Source organism: Macrotis lagotis, chromosome X, assembly GCF_037893015.1.
Source record: "Macrotis lagotis isolate mMagLag1 chromosome X, bilby.v1.9.chrom.fasta, whole genome shotgun sequence".
NCBI classification, from domain to species: Eukaryota; Metazoa; Chordata; class Mammalia; order Peramelemorphia; family Peramelidae; genus Macrotis; species Macrotis lagotis.
Window position 1 is genome coordinate 47,199,544 of NC_133666.1, and position 18,440 is coordinate 47,217,983.

At 43.2% G+C, this 18,440-nt stretch overlaps 1 protein-coding gene across 2 annotated transcripts in view; it reads right to left on the bottom strand.

Annotated features, from left to right (window-relative positions):
- The window catches only part of LOC141499780 (actin-binding protein WASF3-like), a 71,267-nt gene that overhangs the window by 16,201 nt on the left and 36,626 nt on the right, over positions 1 to 18,440 (bottom strand). For both annotated transcript variants that reach the window (XM_074202499.1, XM_074202500.1), the window contains 2 exons: positions 9,675 to 9,826; positions 6,212 to 6,346 (listed from right to left, as the gene is read on the bottom strand). In XM_074202499.1, the coding sequence (XP_074058600.1) occupies positions 6,212 to 6,346; positions 9,675 to 9,807 (268 nt within the window). In that variant the 5' untranslated portion in view covers positions 9,808 to 9,826. The remainder of the gene's footprint in view (positions 1 to 6,211; positions 6,347 to 9,674; positions 9,827 to 18,440) is intronic.

An 18,440-nucleotide genomic window follows, 5' to 3' on the forward strand; every position in this document is an offset into this window, starting at 1 on the left:
TTGCCAGGTGCAGGTGACATACCTAGCTCTGAGAGGCCCCAAAGGAAAGTATGGCAAAGAAGATGTATTAGGCTGACTCGTAAACTGAAGGTCTACAGAGCCGTTGTGCTGACCTCATTGCTGCATGTCTGTGAAATCTGGACAGTCTACCAGCACCATGCCAGGAAACTGAATCGCTTCCATTTAAAATGTCTTAGAAAAATTCTGATCACCTGGCAGGAGAAGGGGGGGTGTACTAACAACTGGAGAGATCAGAAAAGGTTTTGTAAAGAAGATGGCCCAAGCTGTGACTTGTAGGGAGCAAGGGATTCCAAAAGGTGAAGGTGAGGAAGGGGAACATTTCATGAACAGGGGACAACCTGGATTAAAAAAATCACAGAGGTGGGGGATGGGGAACAGCAAGCAAGCCAGCTTTAGGATGACTAGAAAGACAAGTTAGTGTCAGAATGTAAGCGACTTGTATTTTCTTTTCAGGACACTTTGTGAGCAAGGGAGTGACATGGCTAGCTTCGTGCTTCTGGAATCTCAAGTTGGCAGCCATATGGAAGAGGAACTGGTAAGGAGAGATGTCCAAGGAATACACGGGGGAGCTATCCAACAGAAAGTCAGAGATGCAGGGATGGAGGCCAGGAGGGAGATGGAGGCTGACTATGTACACCTGGCAGCCACCTGCATGGACAGCACTGAATAAAACACAATACTCTGTTGGTACTAAAGCTGAAGAAGGAGCAAGAAGGAGGAGAGCCAAGAAAAGGCTGATGGTAAAAGGAGAGAGCTGCTTCAGCTGAATGATGAGTCTGGGAGCTCTATTGCAAAGGGGTAAAGAATGGGAGGTGAGAAAGGTAATGTGTAAAAACCAATTTTTTCCCATAGGAGTTTGGTTATGGAAGGGAAGAGACATCTAGAACAATGACTTGAGGGAAAGGTTGGTAAGTAAGGCAGAGAGTCAAGCAGATTTAGAGGCAGCAGAGAAGGAGCCAGGAGACAGGGAAAGCTGAAGGTTTGGGTGAGGGTAGATGAGGGAAGGCATCAGCTCCTGGAGGACACAAAAAGGGATGCTTGCAAATGATTCACACATACGTAAAAGCAGTTTACATTTCTATAGGATTCTGAGGCCTACACAGCTATTTACTCACAATAGGAAGACAGAGAATGCATGATTATCCCCATTTTACAGATGAGGAAGCTGAGAAACAGGGACATGAAATGCCTTGCTCCGGGTCATACAGCTGGTAAGCAGCCAAGTGAGGAGAGCTAATTACAGTGCAAGGTGCTACAATGAAAAGAGTTAGGAGATGGAGGTTTGAATCCTGCTTGGGCCACTTACTACCTGAGAGAGCTTGGAGAGGTCATACTCCAGCTCTGGGTCCCACTTTCCTCTTGTGTAAATTTGAGGGGAGGGAGCAAAAGATGACCTTGGAGGCCCCTTCCCAATCTCATTTAAGGAGGTAAGGATTCGTTCATAGTATGACACACAAAGTCTCTCAAAGGCATCTTGCCTTAGCCTTCATCCTCAACAATAATACAAGGGTTCTCCTACAGTACCATATTTGTAGACATATAAGCTATACTCATTTCTAGAAAGGCTTTGTTTGATTTTTATCACCCCCTCTCCCCAAGCTATTTGCTCTGGCAATGGCCACTAGATGGCAAACTTGAAGTAACTGAGTAGCTGCTATTCACCAGTAACCTCACCCATGGAAAAACCAATCTCTAAGTCATTGTCAAAACTCCCTTGGGTCACCAGAAACCCATTCCCACCACATAATGTGCACTGCTCCCCTCCTCACAATGCCCCACACACATTCCTGACCATCACAAGCTCAGAGAAGCCTAGTGTTGGCCTCTGGCACAAATACTTAGGAGCTCCAACCCATACCCAACTATTCCACAGGAACTGGAACATAACTAGAAAGAAAAGTATAAGGCTATCTTATAGTGTCTAGACCTGATGCTTGATTTCCTTTTAGGCCCTAGGAAAATAGCTGAAGCAGAGTATGGGACTGCTTTCACCAGCACTGTAGTCACTGTGGGCAGGGGGAGCATATCCTAGTTCAGAGTTGGAAGGGCTCTCTTAATACAAACCATCAAAATGGGAAAGGGCTTTGGAGAGTACCTAATTCTAGAATTTCAAAGCTAGAAGGGACCTCTGAAGTCATCCAGTCCATCCAACTGTCTTATTTTATAGGGGAAGAAACTGAGGCTTAGAGAATTGAAGTGGCTGGCCCAAAGGCATATAGTTACATATTAGTTTCATGCCAACCAATACTGATGCTGGGTGGGGGGTTGAAATCCCCATTGAGCAATTCAGGGAACCATTTCTGGAAAGAGTATCTTGGCACCTCTGATCTGTCTGAGTCCAGATGGTCTGACTGGCAGGACAGGACAAGTAGTAACAGACAAGCTGAGCCAGGGCTAGAGTACAGGGAACATTCCCAACCCCCCACCCCAAGGAAAAGATACCTATAGCAGATTCCCTTCTTTAGACTCTATCACAGCAGGGAATATGTCCTAGGCACTATGGGTAAGGGTTAGGATACAGAGAAATGTAACCTTGAGTTATCATCCTCTGGGGTGTTGAGTCCTATAACCAGACACTATTCTCAAGGCCTCTAAAGTCCTGCACAACTCTCAACCTACCCAACACAGCCTAGAGTAAATGAGCTACTCCTCTGGGATGTCTACACCTAGATGCAATTTCCCAGCATCTTCTGAGTAATGAAGCTGAATTGTCAAAGCAGTTAGATTTTTGTCATGAGGGAGAATTGGTAGACCAATGAGGAAGCCAAAAGCTGGGCAAACATACACCCAAGGGCCTCCCACTAGGTTCTGAGTCTGTGTATGTGCCATAATAATAGTTAAGCACTATATGGACCTTTGAGGTTTGCAGAGGTGTCAAACATGTTGCCCATGGGTCCTTCCAAGTGCTACCAGAAGCAAATTCAGTTGAAATTGGGAAATATTTAACAAAAAAATTAAAAAGCAAATAGAAGATAATGTTAACATGTGTTTTTCTAAATACCTGCAGGAGTCCTTATGTACAGTGAATATACTGCTTTATAAATATCTCATTTTAGTCTTATAACAACCTCAGGGATAGGTGCTATTACTATCCTCATTTTACAGATGAGGAAACTGAGGCATATAGAGGTTGAGTGACTTGATCAGGGTCACAAGCTAGGAAGTATCTGAGGCTGGATTTGAACTCAGGTCTTCCTGACTACAGGCTTGGTACTCTATCTAATGTGTTACCTGGAATTGTGATAGGATATTTGTGTGTGTGTGTGTGTGTGTGTGTGTGTGTCCATTTGCATGTTTCTGAGGCTGTATACACACGTGGAAGTATGTATGTTGGAGTGAGTACATGCATTTATTGGGAATGAGTCTTCATGAGGTAATGGACTTACATGTTTCTGGAGGTGGGTTAGGGGAATATGTGTGTTCAGAGTATAAAGACTTCCCCAAGGGTTGGTTGTTGGAGGGGTTTTTTTTGGTGGGGGGGTAGACAATCATAATAGGTAATCCCTGCCCCCTATGTTTATCCAGTTGAATTTAGGATGTGCTCTATAAGTGAATGACAGGAGATCAGGGTATCCATTGTGAACAGACTCCAGAATTTGGAGCAAGTCCCTCAGAGGACTGGGTGGAGGGCTCCCTCCTACCTCTCAGCACAAAGACAGAATGAGCCCTGCCAATGTGCTGGTCTGGCCTAGCCCTGTCACTGCACAGAGGATGGGCCTAGGGGAGGGCCATGCTGCACTTAACTGGACAGACATATTCTAAGGGAGATTTAGAAGGGGGAAGGGGGTTGTTATAACAAATTGTTATAAATATCATAAAAGAAGTTGTTACAATAACATATTGTTATACGATCAGTGGGTTCTTGTCCTTCATTCTCAAAGAAGACCAAAATGACATCACTGGTAGAAACAAGTTATGGTGTCTGACTGTGGCTGATCAGATAGATACGAATTCAGAATGCTTTGCCACAGATCAGGCACAAATAGTCCATGTGGACACCTGGAGAGGCTTATCTAAACTCCCGTATCTAATGTTTCTTTTGAGCTATTTCAATATTGCTTTGAAGAAGTTTTTGTACATTTCTTTTTGTGTTCTGACCACAGGGTGGGATCCCTGCCTGCTGTGGTAATCAGGTCAGGGTTGGGTAAGCAGGTAATTTTTCTAAACCCTTCCTCACACCAGGAGGTGAGCAGTGAGATCCTTAAAAGACTGTTTAGGCACCTAGGAGACTGTTGAATTCCACTGCTGATTCCAGTGAGGAGACAGTCCTATAGCCTGTGCCACCTGTGTGCAGGAGTGTGACTACAGCTCCATGTGGATTCACACCTGCTTCTTTGTCACTTGCCTGTCACCACAGGACTTTGAGATAGGAAGAAATGGTAAAAATGGTATAGGTGATATCTTTTTGATTTGTATGTAGATTGGATTTAAGTGAGGCAGAGTTGCACAGTCGTTGGCCTCACTCTCTCTTCCAGAATCATCACAGCCCAGTGACAAGACAAAGTCAAGATAACTGGTGATGGCTTAAGATACCTTAGTATCAATAATGTCTAACCAAGGTCTATGCACTCCACAGCAGTGCTGTGACATTTCCTTCTCTGGCTCATTTTTACACATGAGCAAACTGAGGCAAACAGGGTTAAGTGACACAGCTAGTTAGTGTCTGAGGAATAGGGTGTGTTCAGGAAAGACTAGTACCTCTGGTGTGAGGGCTGCTGAGCCCTTTTCAGGGCTGTTTTCCACTTTAATGGTCACCTGATCCACCTAACCCCCACCTGTGGCTCCAAGAGCAGGAACATGCACAGTGGCCACACCCTGGTAAACTTTTTCAGCAGACAGGCTAAACCAGGTTGAGGGCAACCAAGGGGATCTCAAACCCATCAGGGTGTTAGGGGGGTTTGTACCACAAGTATGTGAAGATTTCCACTAGTGGAATGGGTAGATTTGTGGTATATTATAAAGGGGATTGTTATAATAATATATTGCTATATATGATAAATATTATAAAGGCAGTCATTAAGAAGAAAAAATAGAAAAGGACAAAAAAAGAAAAACACAAGTATAAATTTTCTGTCCCTTTACTATTTGAGTAATATAAGACAGTCCATTTTACCTTGAGAGGCCTGTTTCCACTTGTTGAAGCGAAGGGGGAGCAGGGGCGACTGCATAACCTCTGAGGTCTCTTTCCAACTCTAGATCCTGTACTTACATTCCAGTTCTTCCATCCATCTAGAGGCTCACTATACTTAGCATACAGTAGGCATTTAATAAATGCTTGCTGATTAATTGTGCTGACTCTTGCCACAATTGGTACCAAGACTGCAAGGCAGCTCCGCCTTCCTTCCTCTTCCTGATTCAGTCATGACTGTCTAGAAACCCTTTATAGAGAACCTTGCCAACATGCTATGGGCCTGCTTCTTCTAGTGCTATTTCCTGCCTAGGTGCGTGGGCCACCCCATCTGTCAGCCCATGATCTGATAGCTCCCATGCCTTTCCTGGCCATCCATTTCTGCTCTGATGCTTTCTATACCACAGCAGCCATGGAGTCATACAATTTAGGGCCTATGGACTCCTAGGTTTTGTGTGTGTGTGTGTGTGTGTGTGTGTGAATATATTAGCTGTTTCGAGGGGTCCACATACATACAAAGTATTGTCATTTTGCAGACTAAAATGTTTTACATATCTATTAATATTTCTCAAATGTACAGATACTGCTGAGATGAATGAAAATACAAATTTGTTTTTTTAAAAAAGGAAAAAGGATGAAGAACTCCTCTGGGGACCATAATGGCAGAGTGTTGTCAAAGCCCTGTTATCAGTATCATTATTTAACCGTTTTTCATTGTCACACAGAAGAATTCAAACTTGGGGTGGCAGTGGGATACAGCCAAAAATGATGTGAGATATAAACAAAAGGCATCAGGAAAACTTATTTGAAAAAAATAAACAACTAGGGCCAGCTTTGAAGGAGTAAACAAATCTCAGGGAGACAAACCAATATCCTAGTGCCCAATTTGGAGCCCTGATGCCAAGGGACTGGCATATGCCTCTAACAAATTACCAGGTCTAAGGTATACTCTGAGAAAGCTGGACATGATCTAGGCAAGAAAAAGAAAAAGAGGAAGAAGAAGCAGACATGCCCTGGCCCAGGAAAGGGCAATGCTCCCTTGGCTCACCCTCCCCTACCCACCTTCCTCCACGGTGGAATCCAGCTGTGTGACCTTAATCACCAAGAGGTCCACCCTTTCCTGCAGCGAGTTCATTCGCATGTAGAAGCTGTTGGCTTCATTGAACAGCTCCCCAAAGATGTCTTCTGCATGTCTGCCTGGAATTGGTGGGAGAGAGAGAGATAAAGTCTTGTGGGGGTTTCTCACAACACTCACCCAAGCCCAACCATTGCCTCAGCCAAACCCCGTTCGCCTGTCCTCCGTCACGTTTGCCAACTGATGGAATTTCTTCTCAAAGGCCTCCCAATTTCCTGGGTCCCTCATTCTGCCTAAAGTTGCCTCTCTGCTAGTCCCTCTACCCCAGCTTCATGCTCCAGGTTCTATGCTCTGAGAACAAGCAAACTAAGTCTAGTCCATTTTCCCAAGACATGGAAGACAGCCATCTTGTCCTCTCACTAAGTATTCTCTTGAGGACTCTCGCCTAAACATTTCTACTTCCCCCAAGTACTTTTCCTGTGACATAATTATGGGGAACTTCTCTATGCTAGCATAGGCCAAAGCTGGGTGAACAACTGCAGGCCTAGAAAGGCCCTGGGGCCTAGCCTACCAGGTGCATTTCTTATTTTCAACACTGAGGCAGCGTAATGAGGCGGACATTCAACTGAAGCTCAGACACACTGCCCGGCTCCTGGGGTTGCAGGCCAGATGAATTGTCTCTAAGTGCTCAGGCCCCTCCCACTGTACCACAGCACTGCTCAACAGTGGCTACCTTCTCCCTCATTTTCAATCTCCCAGTGACCAGTGTCGCCATATCTCTTCCACAGATGACCTGGGTGGCTAAGGATGACAGTGGCTCCTTGCTATGCCACAGGAACATCCCTGGAGGCCAGAGCATTCAGGTTGCCCCCAATTTTGCTAATCAGGTATCTATGGTGCTGCCGCCACAGGGAGGCAGATTTCAGTTCAATGTAAGGAAAGCCTTCCTAACAAGGAGAACTGTCCAAAAACAAACTGGGCTACCTCCAGAGGTAATGAGCTCTCCACTATGGAGATCTGTTACTAGCAACTGAAAGCTGTGGAGGAGATTCCTGCTCAGCTAGGGGGTGGATTCTACATTCTATCTGTGACTATGGGCAGGCTTCTGGGAGCTAATGAGATTCTAAGTAGTTGCACTGGCTCCTCCACCTGTCACACCCCTACTGCCTTCATGTCAGATTCATCTCTTCTTCCTCAAAGTCCCAACAAGACAGCCTTATGGACATGATCTGATGGACACAAATCACATGGGAAGTTCTGCCACACAAAACTAGCATTCCGGCCAATGTCTAAAATGTTATCCTTAGCCAAATGTTCTTTTGAGTTAAAAATGGCCCTCTACCTGGCTCTGTCCTCATTTTAAAATGTCAATGTAGGAGAGAAGTGGGACACACAAAGTCTCTGATAACTTGGTGTTAGTCTACTATATGATTTTGTCCCTTATGACAGAGACTGCTGGCAAAGTAAGGGTCCTGTTTGCTTGGAACTAAAGGCTCCTGAAGGGTGATAGTAAGGAAGGAGGAGCAGACCGGCCCTAAGAACATCTACTTTGTCACTACTCCACAAAGATTAAAGCTCTAGGGTCCCTCAATCCAGGTATACCATTACAGTTTGCCTGAGCCACAGCTACTTAGGCTGGGGCCCTCCTAGGATGGGAGACAGTCTCTTCCCATTGGGAATGACTGTTTCCTGAAGCCTCATCCCTCTTACCTGCTAAGGCTGGGCTTTGAAGTGGTGATGTAGAAGGATGGCTATGATATCAAGGGAAGAACACAGGCCTGAGAATCAGGAGGCCGTGTTCAAGCCTCAGCTTTATTACTAAGCAGTTTGTATACTAACATTGGGCAAATCAATAACCATCTCTGAACCTCAATTTCCATGTTAGTAAAATGAAGAGTTAAGCTGTACCCCCAACCCCTCCCAATACTGGTGTGCCATATCCCAAGATTCTGTGCTCTAGGGTCCTTCTAATGGGCTATCTCAAGAGGTAATGAGCTCCCCATCATGGAGGTCTACAACCAGCAACTGAAAGTTGTAGAGGAGGTTCCTGCTCAGTATTACCACTAGGGGGTGGATTCTACATTCTGTGAGATACTTTCTAATACTGAGATTCTGTGATTATGGGCAGAGTTGTAGGAGCTAATGAGATTCTGAGTGGTAGCACTGCTTTGGTGACTGGCTACCACTCTTTTGCCAGGGCACCAATGAAATATTCTGTGGTTCCCTCCCACCCCAGCTATTGGCGTGCTTTGGTCAGAGGTCCCTCCTGACCCTGATGTCCCACCCAGTATACCATGCTATATCCCTTCTCATTCTGCATTCTGTCTCCTAGCTCCTCAGGTATTCCAAGCTAATTTGGTGGGTGAGGATGCACAGTACTTTGGCTCACTAGCCAAATGGGAAGTATATTTGCCACTGGTTTCCCCACTGGGAGCCTCTAAGTTCCAGAGACTTGGCAGGGAGGGCTGCCATTTTGGAAATCTTGCTGAGAGGACTAAGACACAGGGAAAGGTAGGGCTTGTAGTCAGGTCCCAGGCCATCTGAAGCAGTTCAAATCACAACCCTTCCCCAATGCTTCAAGTAACTTCCTGTCCCAATGGTAACAGCACATTTTAAAGATTTACAAAGCTCTTTCCCCAAAGCTAAAAACCAGCTCTGTTGGGGCCAGGGAGGGCAGGGATTATTCCCTACTTCATAACTCAAAGATCCTGAGGTCCAGAAAGGTAAAGTCATTTACCTGGTGGTAACACAGCTCAGATGTACTGGAGCCAGGGCTTAAAGCTGGGGCTTTTTCCACTACTGTAGACAATGTCTCAAAAGGGTAGCAAGTTTCTGCCTAAATACAAGCTGGCCCCCATCAAGCAACTGTAGCAACATGAAGTACCTTGGCATACCTAGTCCATTTTCCATGAGCCAGGCTGCTAAAAGCTATCAAAGGGACCTTAGAGATCTTGGGGTTCAACTCCTCTGAGGCTCAGGAAAAGAGAATGATTTGCCCAAGTCATTAAGTAGCCCATGGAAGGGTTGGCCACCATGGCAGGGAGCATTCAGGAAGAGTCTCTTGACCAACAGGAGGCAGTGTTCCTAGAGAATGCTATAAAATCTTTCAGGATGAAATTAACAACAAACTGTTTGGGATGACCTAGATATGCTGCCTACTTGTCCAGAGGCAGGGGACTTGACCAGATGACACTTTCAGATCACCTTCTAGCCTCAAAAATCTGTGGAATCCTAAGACTGTGGACTCCTCAAAGGCAGAGACTCCCTCAATTTCTCTCTGTGGATCTTGGTATCCCCTTCAAAATGAGATATCTGAATAGATCAAGTCTAAAGCTTCAACCTTAGACATTGATCCTTTACTGACCACCTTCAATGGTCAGACGCCAAATCAGGAGAAAAAGGTAAATAACTCTGCTCCAGAAAGCTCTTCTCCAAGGCCAGCCCACTTACTGAGGCTGCCCAGCTGCTTGATTATGGCAGCTAGGGTGCTGTTGGTGACACATTCCAGCTCACTAGTGACCCCATCAGGCAGGGCACCACGGCACAAGTGCCTGGGTTCAATGTTCCTCTTGACCAGTGGCATTGTCCTGGGTTTTCTTCACCTGGTGGGGAGGAGAGGAAAAGGAGAAGAGAAAAGAGTTGAGGTCAGAACTGAAAACAAGACAAATAGATCAGAGACCACAACAGAGAGTCAAAAACTTTAAGCTGAAAGGTCCAAGTTGGATTCAGCTCTCTAACCCTTTGGCGCACCTTATGTACCTCTTGCCAGATCATCCCTCTTGGTCTTCCTTAGTATTTAGCGTTAGCATTAGCAAAGGGCCTTGCCATTGTTATGGTCAAGGTTACATCAAGATCTAGATTTTCGCATTACAGATAGAAAAACAGGCACCAAGCAGTCCAGAAACTTAGCCAGAATGTAAGTGATGAGAACCTGCACTGTTGACTTTTTCAGATGGATGCAGTCACTTGCATGTACCACCAGCTTCTTCTCAGCAGACCATTTGGAAAATGCTAGAAAAGGACCCAGAACTGGCTACTGTCCCAGCTCTGATAGCGTTTACTCTCTCTTGTTGGGGTACAGGGTCAGTCTCTTTATTGCCTTGCCAGACAATCTGGACTCTCTCTCTCCAAGAACTATGACCATCAGACTGCTGGCCCAGTGAAAAAAGCTCACCATATACCTGCCTGCTTTCCTTCCCCTCCTGCCTCCCCTGCCTAGTCCTCTAGGCTGCCAAATGCTATTAACTGTGGGCTCCCACCTGTCCTTCCCTGCACCACCCCACAAGACCTTTGCTTTATGGTTCTGTACCATACTTATAATTTCAAAGTCTCTACTGTAGTCCTGTATGAGTCTCCATACTCTTTCACGAATCTCCTTGATGGGGACATGTTACAGAAATGACTGGATAGACAGTTAGATCAGACCAGACAAGACAGACCCAAACAGGAAGAACCATTGTGCCTTATGGCAAAGCCTGCTCTGGTTGGCCAACTAAACTCTCAATCCTCCAGCTGGTCACCATATTGGATTCAGTTTGAGTTGCCTTGGCAGGGAAAAAGGGTCTGAAACCTAGACTCCTTCTCCAGACCTGTCACTGACTTATCACCATGAGGAGCCTTCCCTTTCTTTCCTCTGGGCCTCAGTGTGCCCATCTGTGAAAGGGAGCATTAAGCGTGCCCTTGTGTGCCTCTCTGGGTTGCCATGATGAGGCAGTAGATGGAAAAACATTGGTTTCATGCCCAAGAAAGGGACAGTCTGGTCAATGTACCAGTATGTTGTTCTATTTCCTCAAAGCAAGACAGCTGGGGGCAGGGAGAGGAATAAGCAAGTTGAGTGAAAGCTATATAACCACATCATATGAGCTTTTCCCTCTGATGAACTGGCTTATTGTCCAACAAGTTCCCAGAGCCCGGATGCTTAGCTTGAAAAGCAACCGAGATATGTGGCAGTTCATTGGTAGCCCCAAGCACCAAATGCAATCCATTAACTGTTATCATTGGGTGCTGGCAAGCAACAGTGGGCACTGCAGAAGAATCCAGGCCTGCTGAGTTTCCGGTATGTTCAAAGGGATGGCAGTGGTAAAAATGTTCACAGAAATCCCAGGGGGCCAATTCCCAGACCCCATTCCTCCCCCCTCAACCCCCATAACAGTGCCAGTCTTTGAATTTGCCGAGGACAGTGGAGCCTGAGGGACCTCCTAGCAGAGGTGGGGCAAGCTGGCAACTGCCCCATTGAGGAGGGGTGAAGCTTTGGTGGGCATGAGTCCCTTTTCTTTGGGGATGAAAGAAAAACAGCCCATTACCATGGCAAAACCTAGAAGCTGTAGCTGCTGAGGTCAGTAATTAGTTCAAAAGGGGGCCCAGGGGGCATGGAATGTATACAAGACCTAATTGGGAAAGAGTTGGTGAGGGCTTCAGCCCAGCTGCCTGGAATGCCCTCATTTGGCAGATTCCAGTAGAGTTGCTCTCTCCAAGAGGGTCAAGACATTTCATTTCTCCAAACCTGCAAATCACGAGCCCAAGTGGTCAAAGGGCCACAGTTGACCCTTCTGATTTTATAGAGAAGAAGCAGGTTTAGCAGGAAAAGGCCCTAAACTGAATTTGAGACAGTCTGGTGTACTATGTCACTATTCCTTCTGTATTACCATCACTGGTATTATTAATAAGAGTCCACCTACGTTTGATGTTATATGATTATCTTGGATGATTTATGGTCACAAAGGCTTTTCATAAAACATCATTTCACTGAATATTCACCAAAGGTAGTTATTATTCTGCCTTTTTTTCAAAATGAGGAAATAGTCTCAGAGAGATCTAAGAATAAGAAAAAGAAAAACTCACATTTATTGTTTATGAGTGGCTTTCCCCATGACTACAGTGTGAGGTAGGCAATGCAAGTATTATCATTTCCATTTTATAGCTGCCAGGATAAAATGAATGCTTGTGTAAGGTTACATGGTTAACAAGCAGCGGCCCAAGAGAAGTCCAAAAATCTTTCTAATATACTGAGCACTGTCTCTATCCACATGCAACCACTCCCATTACTTGGAGACATTCAGCATCAGTGCTGGCTTCTGGTCCTTGAAGAAACCCACCCATGCATCTGAACACATTTTATTTTGTCAACTTTCTCCTTCCCCCAGTGCCTAGCATTCAATGCTTGGTACACAGTGTGAGCTCAATACATGCTGGCTCAATTGAATCACTGAACCAGAGTGTTAGGGAAACCTCAAGTTTGGCAATGTCTTGAAGCTTCAGACCTCACAAGCAGAGGGTACAGGTGCCCTGACCTCTGGGTATACCCACTCAGTACATGCAAGGTCGGTCTGCCCAACTGCTCTTCCAACAACCTTGGCTGAGGGGTGCTGAAAGAAAATTTCCCCATAGCTGATGTCCACCACTTCTGGGATGCTCCTTGGCAGCCCTGCTTCTCAGAAAACAGGGGGTCCCCTAGCACTTAAGTCATCACTGATTGGCCATGACTGAGCTGAAGACTGAAGAAGTTGTTGAGTTCTGTGGGGAATGGTCTATGTGGCCTCATCTCACAACTAACAGAAGACCCTAAAGTGGTAGCTGATTTCAATGAGTTTTGGTTCTCTCTCTAATGCCCCAGGCAAATCTAGGCCCCAGTTTCTTCAATGTAAAATGAGGCAGTTAGAATAGCTTCTTTCCAGTGCTGGTATCTTATATTTTTATATTCTAGCATAGTCTCTCTGTATTTCTATATATGTTTAATATTCTTATTTATCTAGTTCATTCGTCTGACTGACATATAATCAAACACTAACCATATACAGAGCACTATGCTAAACACTGCGAGATATAAAGTTTAGCTAATGGCATTCACGGAGCTGAGAGTATTTTAGGAAAACTAGGCAAAAACATACACAATATTGCATGAAAAGTACATTGGGGAAGTATTAGAACAAAGCCTTGTATTATTTGCATATTCTGTGATGGATATACTAATGTCCTTTTTCAACACTAATGTTTTAAGCTCTATTAGAAAGGACAGCAGCTAATGGAGAACTGGTTTCTCTTTTTCTCCCAGCATTAGTTCTTGAGTAAACTTGTATTAAGTGCCTCAGAATTGTGGGTCAAAGGTTTAATTGGATTCTCTGGGGAAAGCAAGCTTGGAGGGAAACCCCTTTAAGAAACCACAAGAAGGCAAACTGCTGTTCTCAATTGCTCTTCATGGCCACTACCACCACCACATACACACATATGTACAAGAAGGGGATGAGGACGGTCTGGCTATAACTGGGTACAAAGGTTGGTCAGCCCATCTCTCGGGGTTCCTGGAGTCTTCGAGGTTGGAGCAAAAGAAGGGTCAGCCCTGAGAGTGACTCTGGCACTGCTCTGTTTTCTGAAGACTCTTAATCAGCTTTCTCTAGCACAGATATGTTTCTTTAGGTTCTCTCCTGGCTAATTCCTTCTATCAGGCTTGGGTCTGGGAAAGCAGACATTTATAACCTCCTGTTTGAGAGTAAAGGACAGTGACGTCCCAGGGGAGAGGAAGGAGGGCTTTGACCAGTAGGAGGCAAATATCCAAAACCACATTTGAGATCCTAATTCTACGCTAGGGGATGCCACCATTCAACTGAGTTACTTGGAAAGTTTGGGGAAACAGTTCAATTCAGTGAGCATTTATTAAGCAAAGAGGGAAATGAAACAGTCCCTACCCTCAAGAAGATTATATTCTACTGAAGGGAAATAGCATGTGAACAAATAAGTCATTACAAGTAGCAAGGTCCTAATGCCTGTGAATAATGAATCCCATGAAGTGGTTACATTAGTCTAATTTATACTATTTGAAGTTATCTATAAATATAAGAACTGATTTCAGCCCAGTAGAATTATGAAATAATTTTCTTAAAAATAAGTTTATCTGGTTATTTATGTAATATAACAAGAAAGGACAAGAAAAATATATTTCTGATTTAAGTTTATTATGAAGTAGGGCAGCTAGGTGGTGCAGTGGATAGAGTACTGGCCCTGGAGTCAGGAGTACCTGTGTTCAAATCCGGTCTCAGACACTTAATAATTACCTAGCTGCGTGGCCTTGGGCAAGCCACTTAACCCCATTTGCCTTGCAAAAATCTAAAAAAAAATACAGTATCCAAGTTTATTACAAAGTAATAAAATAGTTCTAGAAAGTAAAATTTTGAAATGACTGAATAGTGTATAAACCTACATTGATATATTGAAAACATCATTATGGATATAGTTTAATATTTTAGAATCCCAGAGTGATCTTTCTTTAAATCTTCATATGTGTAAGTGAAAAATTTTATCCACATCTCAAATTTGCACACTCACTTTCTCATACAATGAACCAAGTGTCATTGAATGACTTGGGCCAGTATCCAAAATCAGTAATGCCTCAAAAGTGATATTATTGTCTTTGCAAAATTTTTCAACATCTAGACTAGAATAACTTAAATTCTAGTCTTCAAAATCAGTTTTTGTCAACACTACAAAACTTGTCTGATTTGTGATTGATGGTTAGAATCTTCCAGAAGCAGCACTGGTTTTTATTTTAAAATCCCCTTCTTCAATACCTTCTAATAATGAATCATGAGGGTCAAAAGACACTTTTAAGCCAGGTTGAGTTTTTTTTTTCTTTCTGAGAGAAGGAAGGTATGGAAGGTCTCTTCTTCCAGAATCTCCCTTTTACTTCACCTGTGTGTTTTTAACTGTAGATTCAGGGATTTTGCCATTTTGTCCTAGTTTTGTGTCACTGACCATGTTTATACAGTTCAATTAGATCTAACTGTGAGTCTGATATAATAACAAGCCTTTTCTCTACTATCCTGGCCATGTTTCCATCTGAAGTATTCTTTCTTCTGTCGATTTTGTTGAAGATTCTTTTTAAAAAATGTAAAGTGTTGGTTATATGATTGGTATGCAGCAACATATCACAAACACATGCAGGCTGACAATGTAGTGTATGTTGTGAAGCCCCTAACTACATGTATTACATCAACTGAATTTTAGTTCCCATTAAATTATATCGTAATTTGCACTAAATTAAATTTTGTATAATTAGAACTAGCATTGATCACAATCTAGCTTTGTATGTATAAATCAACAAATACAATGTCATTTCAAGGGGCCATGACAGGGGAGGGTAGAGGAAATTCTCCTACAGAAGAGGTGACACTAGTGTTGAATCTTAGAGAAAGCTCAAGATTTCAAGAAGTGGAAGTGAGGAGTGAGGGCATTCTAGGCCCATGCCAAGGCACAGAGGTGGAGGAAGCAGCAAGGAAAAAGCCAACAGGACATGATTTGAATAAGAAAGAATGGGAAATTGTGAAGTTCCAAGTTCTACTTCTCTTCTCCATGAGAAAGTATCCAAAAATAACTGTATTAAAGAATAAGACCTTGATGAGGATTCCAAAAGAACAAGATGAGATCATTGATGAAGTAAAGTAAGAAAGTATAAGTAAAACAAGTCAGATGCAACTGTAGAGTTAAGATTGAATAAAAGGTTAGAAAGGCACCAACAAATGCTTCTACTATGACATTTAAACAGCCACAAAGCAGGAAAACCACCAAGCAAGGCTGAGAATCTCCACTGGGCTGGAGAACAGGGAGTATTTTCCAGGGACTTGTGTTGAGTGCATTTCTCTTTCTGCCACATAACCTGTTCCATCTATTCCATGTCTAGGCAGAATGTAATAGACATTGAGAAATGTTTCTCCCTACTCCTAAGTTATCAGAACAATGAAACAGTCAAAAAATTAAAAAGGGAAATGGGACCTTAAAGGTGGAAAAACAAGGTTTGATGTGGTAGAGGGGGAATTTGTCCCTCATTGGGTGACTGGTAAGTAGAGAATATCACATAGAAGAAGAAGATGGGGCTGGATACTTTGATTTATTTTATTTATTTCAATTTTTTTAGGCTTTTTCAAGGCAATGGGGTTAAGTAGCTTGCCTAAGGCCACATGGCTAGGTAATTATTAAGTGTCTGAGGTCGGATTTGAACCCAGGTCCTCCTGACTCCAAGGCCATTGCTCTATTCACTGTGCCACCTAGCCACCCCAGGGGCTGGATACTTTGAAAAGAAAGAAGCTACTTCTCCTATAAGGAATAATGATGTAGCGACAGAGTCATAGGTGGTGGAAGGTGAGAGCTCTTCCAGAGGGAGTCAGAGGAAAAAGAGACAAATAGTGGCCCTTAGTTACTCCCTTACTATGGTAGCAAAAGAGAGAAGTTTATTGTTTTCCTGGTATATGTATCCAAGACATAAAAAAATTTACAAAGATACTAAAAATGAATAACTACTTCCTACTTTTGGTGATTGACTTGGGAACAAATGATATCGCCAGAAGCTATAGCAATTGCTACACGTAGAAATTCACAAGAGATAAAATCAAAGAAAGGAGTCAGTAGTAAAAGTTCAGAGTCTCACATGTACACATACACACATGTGCCCAAATTTATGACAATAAGATCTCAAGACCCCAATAGAAAGAGGCAAATTTGACCTCATAGGTATCACTAAGACTTAAGGGAATGAAAACCATGACTTTGGATCTGGATGAAAAACAACACCAGTAAAAAGGGGTGAGGGGAAGCAATAGATAAGATATATTCATGGGAGGAGAAAAAACATAGAAGGGAAACATGGTGGAGAATAATTGATTGAAGAACAATGGAAAGAAAACCAGAAGTGATTTTGTCCTCTGTGAATATTAGAGATCATTTGGACATAAGGAAGCAATTTGTGAAACATTACAAGCCTAGCATAAAGATGAGTGACTTCAATTATCCAGTCACTTGCTGGTTCACTTTGTCAAAAATAGAAATCCTTTCTCGACTTGTCTCATTAGTCGAATCACTCAAGCAACAAATACTTGTTAAGCACCTACTATGGTCTATTCATTGTGCTAGTTATTTGGGAGAGAAATAAAGTGAGAAAGCCCCTACCCTCAAGTAGTGTCCATTCTATTGGGGGATCCAATTTGGTCAAAGATAAGTAAATCTGGTATATCCACAAAATAAATTCATTAATTAGGGAAAGGAGCAGAAAAAGTAGGAACCAGGAAAGGTCAAAGGGGATGGCTCTTGAATTTAGACTTGTAGGGAACTTGGTACATGGGGTTCAAGGTCCAGATTTGGGAGAAGGAACATCCTTTGAAGGGAACTGCAAGTAAGCCAACTACGTGTGTAAGGGGAAGTTATTTGTAATCAGCCAGAAAGGTGGTGTGGAGTCAAATTATGAAGGGCTTTAAATGGAAGACAAAGGGGTTTAGATTTTAACCTCAAGGCAAAGGGAGCCACTGAAGTTTACTGATCAGGGAGTAACCTGGTTAGATCTGAGTTTTAATAATAGTCAGTAGGGAGCTGTGTGGAGGATGGATTAGTGACGGAAGAGCCCGGGTCCTGGAGAGTAGGGTGCTGGGAAGTACTTAACGTATCCACAACACTTTAAAGTTTCATCTGCATAGTAACGTTTTCCCCATCACATTCTTAAGTCTAACCAACCAAAAGGAGAATAGATTGATAAAGTCCAATAAGTATTTCAAACTACATTTCTGGTAAACAGGCTGAGTTCTTCTAGAAGTACTCAGTCACCTACGCCACTAGGTTAAAAAGTCAAAATCAGTGGGTATCTTCCCCTCTGTTAATTACAAACTCAGGAAGATAAATGATGAGGAAAGCCAGAAAACTTGTCCTGCCCTCATTATACTTCAAATCCAGGAAGGGATAACAATTCATTACATAGTATTCGCAGAAGAATGAGTCTTTGACAAGCAATTGTGCAACTTAATATTGTGCGACCTCATAGACAGGCCTCCAAGGAAGTTAATGATTTCCTTTATTTATCCTTTGTTTTTGGATAAGAACTCACTCCTCTCTCAGTTTGGGGAGGTCAATATCATAATAGCTTCCACCCATAGATTTCATGGTAAAACTTCATGTCTAACCCATTTTCTGTCATTTTCTTTAATCCTATATTCTGAAGGTTAACAAAAACAAGCCTTGATTTGTAACATTACTATTTTCAAGTTGTAAATATTCACACTGAAAATTTAAACCATTGTTCCTTAAGAGCTGGCTTGAGCTAGCTTCATATAATTCTGAAGGAAGGAGACTCAACTGCCTTGCCTAGGCAAGACATTTTGAGAGTTTGCCCTGCAGTGATGGAAGGGAACATAGAGAGATGGGGATATATATGTAAAAAGAGATTGAGACACATACACACACACA